An 8408-nucleotide genomic window follows, 5' to 3' on the forward strand; every position below is an offset into this window, starting at 1 on the left:
TCAAAATCTTGATATTTCAAAACTCGTGGAAGACTATTTTTCCGATACCAAATATGTATTATTGAGTGTTTTAAAAGAAATAAGTAAAGGTAGACAAAATTAATGTCCTTTCAAAAATGTCAGCAAAATGAGGTGGCAAAATTACTAAAGATTCTTTAGACTCCTCATGGCTCTCTTCCTCTTTTCCCCAACCTCATCATATTTTATTGCAATCCTTCATTTTTCATACACCTATATAAACCCTCTCTGCTGCTTCTAACAAATCAACTTGTGCTCACATTTTTAGTTTCCTCAAAAACTCATCTGAGTTCATCTTTTTAACTCTCTTCTTCACTTTCTTTTCCTTCTCTTCCATTTCCCAAATGGCCACCATTGAGGTAATTCAAGCTTTTTATAGCTCTGAGTTCAGCTTTTTAGTATTTGGTTCAGATCAAACCTCTTTCAACTCTTCTTTTTTGTTTTTCTGTTGACATTCTAACTCTCCATTTCTCTCTATATATGTAAGTTTGATCAAGTTCCAATTGATCTTGCAATGTGGGATTTTTCTCATCAATGCATTGAAATGATCTATATATATTGAATCATATTCTACTAACAAAAGAAAAAAAAATTAACTAATGGCCTTTTCTCATATGATCAACAATGTTTTCCTTAAATAATCATTGCTAAAGAGCAAATTCCAATTTGATAATCAATTCTGTGATCTGGGTTTTGTAGGTTGAATCAGCCCCTGTGGTATTGCCAGAGCCTGAGGCAGCTCCAGTGGTTCAAACTGAGGAGAAAGTTGTAGAAGAGCCAGTGGCTGAAGCCCCTGCTGAAGAGCCAAAGGAAGAAGCTGCCCCTGAAGCTGTGAAGGCAGAGGAACCGGCACCAGTCGCAACCGAACCGGACGTTGAAACCAAGGAAGTGGTAGAGGAAGAGACAAAGCCAGAGGAGGCTGAGCCTGCAGTCGGTGCTTCCGAGCCCGAAGCACCGGTTGAGGCCGAGGAGAAGGAGGAAGAGGCTAAAGAGGAAACAGTGGAGGAGAAGACAGAAGAAGAAAAACCTCAGGAGGTGAAAAGTGAAGATGTTGTTGAAGAAGAGAGCTCAGAAGCTGCAGCACCAGCTGAAGAAGAGAAGCCAAAAGCGGAGGAATAAAGAGACAATTTAATGGGAATGTTAAAAGTTGGTCGGAGGAGTTAGTTTTATTTGTTGGTCTCAGTGTTTGGTTTATGGATCGAGGCAAAGTCATGAGGGTTGGGAGTTAAAATGACTGTATTTTCATAGTGGCAACTTTCAATTTGAGTCGAAAAGAGTTTAAAACACAGAGTTGGAATTTAAGGTCTGCCAATATGAGGATATGGATGTCAGTCCCAGAAGAGTCATTTCATTCACTATTCTGTGTGGTTGAATATGTTGTTCTCTAGCTTTGAATAAAATCATATTTTACTAACTCTTGTGTCTTAAGTTGTCCTTTCCCTAACAACTTACATAGTTTCTTTTGTTTGTCTTCTCTTATTCAATGATCAATCTAAATACACTTCAAATTAGTGCGCATATGGACTACCTTCATTTGAACATTTAGTGAAATTGGAATAACCTTAGGAAGTGTCTACAAATGCACTCAAATACAATTTCAATTTAAACTATTAAAAAGTCATTTCAAACAAATATGCTAATGTTCCTACTTAAATTACAAGTAGGTTTTATTTTATCATCTCTGTAGAAAAATCTTCACCATAAACTAAGAATAAAGAAGCTATACAAGTGATGATATCTTGCCTTGTTTCTTCTTGTTTTGGTTTTATTGGATATTGAACGTTTATATTCACGCGAGCAACATCTTACTACATGCTTTAATATTTTTAAGAATGTATTTAGTACATCTCAAACAATAGCTATCTTTATCTTTGTGCTATGATGAAATATAAAGAAATGGAACCCAAGTATTACTCATAAATCTGTTGATCCCTAATTGTTCATATAGTGAGCTATATAGTAAGCTTTATTTGTCGGGGATTAATTGATTGAGTTTTTAAGATTTGACATGTCAAATTACTTCAGATTCAAATTTAAGCATTTATTAAAAAAAACAAGTTCAATTCTACCTAGTCCACATATTTTATTGTTTGTAATAAATTCTATTTTTAGTTTTACATATAGTAAGTAATCACCTTGACATAATTTATTCAGTTTAATGTTTATATGGCACATTGATCATATCATTTAAGAATTACACCCAAAGTCAACCACAATTCATTAGCTCAACAATCCATTGACGTATACATCAAAGGCTCAAAGACGTCTATTAGAAAATTTTCTTTCAAGTACAGGGATTTCATAGGCATAATCTAATATTCAAACCCTAAAAAGACTTTTTAATGCACATGAACCAAACTTGTAATCAGAAAATATGGACATAATGAGGCTGGATCTATATTCAGCTTCTATAAACTTGTACACGCAACACAGTAGTACTTACAGTTTCAAAGCTTCAATCCCTAAACCAAATCATAGGGAGAAAAAAAAATCTAAAAGCAGATAATACAGTTTATTAAAAATTAACAAGTACAGTTAAGACCTTAAGAGTCACAATAGCGTTTAATCACAAAACACAGGTATTACCATTCTTTATCTGTGGATTCTGTACAAGGGCAAGAACAAAAATATGTGCAGACAACAATATACCATCAATTTACTGGGACTGAAGTACAAGCAAGCAAAAGGGGGTTACGTTACCATGTACCAAAGCTACATCCAACATGCTCTTGAGTGATAATTTGAAGGCGACTTTTCATGATAGACCTGGAGGGATAAGGAGGGAAGCATAAACGGTAAAAGCACGTATGAGAAGAAGGAAGATGATCATATGGGGATGAAGATTTATAAATGTACAGCTTTGAAGACAAGCCACTGAAACCCTGAACTGGAAGGTATTTCATTGAGGTCCAGAAGAACAGAAGATTCTTCCTCTGCTCCGGCATCATCCCAGACACAATCTGCCATCACAAGTGGGGAAATTCATCGTTTATATTACAAAATCGACAAATAATAAAGATCGACACAAATTTATGTGGTTCATTACAGTGTGTTAGTTATATCCATAAGGAGAGATGAGTTTATTATTAGAGAGCAATATTAGATGAAACAGATTGAAGGGGGTGCCAATAGGGTTGGATGATCTATATATGCTTGGTCATTCGGAATGTTAAATAATAGATCCAATGGTTTATATACATGATGTACTTGCATATGATTGAGATGAAATCTCTCCTATTAATCCATCAAAGTTTCATTTACTAGGTGAATTTTTGTGAAAGATGACAAATTAATGCAAAAGCTTAAAACGAGATGTGGTAAGGCAACCAATTGTGAAGTTATGGGAAGGAACAGCAGGCAAGCCATGCAAAAAAAAAATGATGATGATAGCTACTAAAAACCAATTCAGAAATGTATACCTTCCAGAACCAGGATATCTGAGGATCAGTTTCTTTGTAGCCATTGTATTCAGTGTGCGCCTTCCAATCCCCAACAGAGATTGCACTTTCACTCCCATATAGCATCCAATCGAGATCTTCAAGCTCTAGGCTTTCGAAAAAGCATTTATGTGTTCTTTTGTCAGAAAGTATATCAGAAAAACCACTTGCAAAATATGATATCTGCTCAGAGACAGATTTCATGAAGCGGTTATCTATTAGAAGCTTAACATATTCCTCACGATTCTTACTATTGACAACCATGTCTTTGCCTCCAGGGCAAAGATCCACAACTTTTCTTGTACCTAGCTCCTCGAAATCACTAACAAATGTAAGTCCTAAAGCATCTGAATCAACAAGCTCGGCGTCCATATCAAGAATCTGCTTACAGCTATTGTACAAGCATGGATCAGCATCTCGTATATCTTCCAAGGAAATACGCATTCCAGCCAATTGCAAGAAAAAAACACGATCAAAGACAACACCAACTTGCACTTTATACATCAAAGCTAGTGCGATAACTCGGCCAGAAAAATTGAAATAATTGAGATGCATAGGGTCCACCTTCGAAGCTGCAACATGTAATCATCTGGTAAAGATACGAATAATTTGCCTCGAATGTTTGTTTCACACAAGATTTATAGACAGCACCATAACTGAGTAGAGGCACAATGCACTTATGGACCTTAAATCTCAGATGAAAATAAAAATGCTATTTCCCACTTACTTTCACTTTAAATACTACTTCCCAGGTACTTTATATGGCTGTATTAAAAGAAATGCTTTTATTTTTCATAGAGTGTAAACTAATTATTAACCAAGGATAGGTCGTAAACTTCATATTTTTCAATTCTACTCGTAAATTAACAAATGCATTATGATTAGGAATAAGAGATACTATCTGATAGCAAAACAGTTAATAGGGGTGGTAGGGAGCGCAGGTAATAGGTGGGAGGAATAGCAGATCAATGAATCCATTTCCACAGGAATAGCTTATTTATTTTCTGTTATCATTCTTTTTAATATATAAATAAATAAATAAAACTAAGCTTTCATTAAAGAAAAGAAAAGAAACGAATACAAGAGCATAAAAAAAATCAAGCCCACCAAAAAAAAAACCCAACTAAAAGATGGAGCTCCAATTAAGTAAAATGAGACCTAACAAATAATAACATAAAGTCTTTGTCACCGACACCCAGAGAGAAATATTGAACCTAACAAGGGGCCAAATGTCAAGGCAATTCCTCTCCAACTCTCTAAAAGTTCAATTATTCCTCTCAAATATTGAAACTATTTTTGTGTCCTTAGATTCCCTAGCTCCAGCTCCCCAGGATTTATCGATTTCCCCATCACCTCCCAACTCAAAAAGTGCGTGCTTCTCCCCTCATCAACCCATTCCCATACAACGTTCCTCACAGGCTTCTTATATGGTGTTACAAACCGAACAGGGGCTCTAATAAGAGAGAAAAATAGGCAGGGATACCACTCAACAGCAAATGAATGAGGGCCAGTCTACCACTCTAGGAAAAGAAGCTCCTCTTCCAAGTGGCCAGCCACTTCAGCACTTTCTCCACGACAAAATCCCAAAAGTGATGAATAGTTCTCACTCATATAGCTATACTTCTTTCACTTGTTGCGGAGTGAAACCTTTCAACGAAGTTGATCTTTTGGAAACTTTCGTTGGAAGGAATATCTTATTTCCTTGACTTTTGCAAGTGTCTTAGATCTATTGGAATGAAATCTTTTGTGTTTCTCATCCAAAAAAGAAATCTTTAACCAAGTTCATTATCAATCACTTAACCTAAGATCCTACAACTTTCCCACATAAATTATATAGCTTGAGGATTAATGACTTGAATCTAAAAAAAGGGATTAATAAGATACATGAGACAAATTTTCAGTCCTCAAGTTTTTGTAACTCTTTCCTTTTCTCCTATGTGAAAAGAACCCACGATTCGACCTCTAACTTTAGAATGGATATTTCCAGGTGTTCAAAGCAGCAAATCTGATTTCAGATCTCACAGCCACCAAAATTAATAAAATATGTCCCTAAATCATTGTTTTGCCTCACTTTGCCTAACCAATTCATCTAGCATCAAAATTAAACCAGTGATTAAATGTTGCAATAGATGCAGTGACTGAAAGGCTAAAAAGCAAGCTGACTGCAACCAACTACTCTCTTAAATTATTATTTTTTTAAAAGGGGGGGGGGGGAGATGCTGTGAATGACATTAGAACTTGCTCGTGCACACAGTTGATAAGGAAAATACTTAATGATGGATCATGGATAACTTTTAATTTGTTTTCTGCAAAATTGAACGAAATGAATGATTAACCTATATAGTCCATAGGTGTAGTTGAAAAATAACGGTTTCATAAGCACTTGTCTACCTACCCTGCCTGGCAAAAACAACTAAACTAACTTATTCATGCAAAATGAAATTCAAATTCATTCTGCATGGCAAGTTCCCCACTTCGGTGGATGAGCAAGAACTACTGTAACTTACTACAAATGGAACACATTTAGGCAACTTCTGCATTCTTGGTTACTCATTTACATTCAGAAGAAAAAGTACCAAATAAAACCTACTATCAAAGAAATTGTCAGTAAGCTCACCAGGGTTGGGAAAGAACCTTCTTCGATCATTAGGACATGCAACAAAAAGGGCATTTTGTGGGTTAAAAATAGCCTTGCAGACCAGCAAAAACCACTCTCGCAAGACACCAGGACCTGTAGCTTCCTCATTTTTGAATTCCATAAATAGTCCATGGCGTAGAGCCTCAACACTCGCATTTGTGATGTACTCAAATGATTCTTCCAGTAACTGGGACCTATCAATCAGCATTTCCTGCAGTTCCTCATAATCCTCTGTTGGTTCAGGAAACATAAGCATTGACAGATGTCTTCTAGATTCTGAATTCATTATATCCTTGTGGCAAAGAATCCACATGTAATCATCAGTTCGCTTTGCAAATCTAATAATAAGCTCACAAATAGAAGATTTCCTTGACCTCATGGTTGCCCAAAATTCTTCTTCAAGACCCTGGAAAAGACGAGAGATGTCATTCAATTCTTTTAGAATTGGAAGATACTGAGACCATCCGGTATAGGGGACTACACAGTCCCCTTTTCCTTTATCAATCAAGAAAGCTTCCATTCCATGAAGACATATATCCATCTTTTTCGACAAACCAAGATATATATTACGAAGAAATTCACCCTCTTCTCCATAAGAAGGATCTCTAGAACTTCGCGTATACAGTGGCACAAGCTTGGAGCCATGAAAATTCAGTTGCTCCTGAATCGCATTGCGCAAAGAAAGTGAAAATGCTGTAAAATCCCGAATATCAGTCACCAAAGGCCCTGCACTTGTGGGAGACTGTATGCTTGAACATAAGTCTATGGACAATTTATTCGCCAGTTCATTAACAAATGGAAGAAGTTCGGGCGTTTCGATGGGTCTTTTAACACTTTCTAAGCATCTCATCCCACGAATAATCCCATCAGTTTCCAACAATGATCCAAGAGTACTGCGACATAAAACATATAAACTCTCTTCCGGCGTTTCTCTCCTAAGCAAATTACAAAATTCTAATACTATAATCGCACAACAGTCATGCAACGTTTTGGGAACTGAGTGACGAAGCAAATCCATAAAATGCTTAATCAAATTTTCAGCACACTCTTTATTACCTTTAATCGGAGACAAATAAAGCATCACTAGCGCTGCTGGGGCAGAGAGTGACAAGAAAACCTGGAGTTGCTTAATTGCTGGATCTAAGTCCGTTTCCGTAGCCAAACTTAAGAAATCGGTCATCAAGGTAGTGATGATTTCCAAAGCAGAAAACACAAATTCGCCTCTATAAAGTCGTAGAACCAACGAAACCATGTCGTCAACAATCTGCCAAGCTTTCGGATGCTCAGTACTCCTCATGCGACCAACTAATTGCAGCTCGGCATTGTTCTGTATCGAACACTCGAGGAGTGACTGTTCGTGCTGGAGTTGCCTTCCCCTATATATCAATCTCTGCTCGAAAATTGGTATACGCGTAATAGCTTGAATCCGCTCATGAAGCGACATCACAGTATCGTTAATATTCGCAAGCATTACCATAGTATTCCCAACTGAGATCGTTCTGACAAAAAATTGCAAGTCGTACGGAGAGAGAATGGGTTTTGTTGAGGTTTCTGCCGCCATAGAGGTCGAGGAATCATCAAAACCCCGATGGTCAAAGTCGGAGCTAATTCCTTCACCCAGCCGGCCATCAGAAGAGGAGTCCATTGCACACGTTTCCCCTTTCTTCATCCTGACAGAAACTAAGTCAAACAACTGAACGTCCTCGTCCTCGTCGTCGAAACTAGGACCATAGTCATCTAACTTGCGCTTGGACAAGACGCAAGGATGACGATGACCTTGAGAGTGGTGGCGATTGAGCTGACAGTGTTCGACGTCCGTGTAGGAGGCGGAGGAGGCGGCAGTGCCGGCGGTGATGTGTACGCGATCGACGGTGGCAGGAAATTCGGTGATAGACATTGAAGGTGGGCCACCCACCACCAAGTAAGACAAAAAGATGATCACAGTGAGGAATACTCCGCGTAGGAGGAGAGAAAGTAGGGCGGACGGCGGAGACGGCGATCGGTGGCGGTCGGAGAGATGGTGAAGAAGGAAAGTCGAAATGGTTCACCTCAGAGGCGTCATCACCAACCACACCGAAATTTCTACGAATTATTATTACAAACTTTCTTATTCAGAAAAAAGGATAAAGCTTCGGTGCGCAAGTTGTACTATAACTTTACTGTAACTGTAATTTGGTTTATGGCCCTGATCTTTCCACGTCATCACTCTTCTTCATCGCCCCTAGAAAACAACCGCCCGGATTTCAAATAAGAATTACATTAAAAGATGCCGCCCTTTATTACAATACTTTAGTTGTAATTAAACTTGAAGTCCA

General features: G+C 37.7%; 2 protein-coding genes across 2 annotated transcripts; one reads left to right on the forward strand and one right to left on the reverse strand.

The window, feature by feature from the left end:
• Positions 1-216: 216 nt before the first annotated feature.
• On the forward strand, positions 217-1418 carry LOC120072513 (probable serine/threonine-protein kinase kinX). Its single transcript, XM_039024891.1, has 2 exons — positions 217-377; positions 718-1418. The coding sequence occupies exons 1-2, from the start codon at positions 363-365 to the stop codon at positions 1135-1137; spliced, it is 435 nt and encodes a 144-aa protein (XP_038880819.1). The 5' UTR covers positions 217-362; the 3' UTR covers positions 1138-1418.
• A 975-nt stretch (positions 1419-2393) lies between these two features.
• On the reverse strand, positions 2394-8196 carry LOC120073191 (E3 ubiquitin-protein ligase UPL5). Its single transcript, XM_039025867.1, has 3 exons — positions 6073-8196; positions 3438-4027; positions 2394-2978 (listed from the first exon to the last, which is right to left on the reverse strand). The coding sequence occupies exons 1-3, from the start codon at positions 7988-7990 to the stop codon at positions 2715-2717; spliced, it is 2772 nt and encodes a 923-aa protein (XP_038881795.1). The 5' UTR covers positions 7991-8196; the 3' UTR covers positions 2394-2714.
• Between the last annotated feature and the right edge of the window lie 212 nt (positions 8197-8408).

The sequence above is a fragment of the Benincasa hispida genome, chromosome 3 (assembly GCF_009727055.1).
Source record: "Benincasa hispida cultivar B227 chromosome 3, ASM972705v1, whole genome shotgun sequence".
NCBI classification, from domain to species: Eukaryota; Viridiplantae; Streptophyta; class Magnoliopsida; order Cucurbitales; family Cucurbitaceae; genus Benincasa; species Benincasa hispida.

Excerpts from the sequence above, each read along its gene's own strand:
- LOC120073191 (XM_039025867.1), bottom strand. The coding sequence starts at position 7,990 with ATGTCTATCACCGAATTTCCTGCCACCGTCGATCGCGTACACATCACC. Across the intron at positions 4,028-6,072 it reads AAGGTTCTTTCCCAACCCTG|CTTCGAAGGTGGACCCTATG; the intron begins GTGAGCTTACTG and ends TACATGTTGCAG. Across the intron at positions 2,979-3,437 it reads AGATATCCTGGTTCTGGAAG|ATTGTGTCTGGGATGATGCC; the intron begins GTATACATTTCT and ends TTGTGATGGCAG.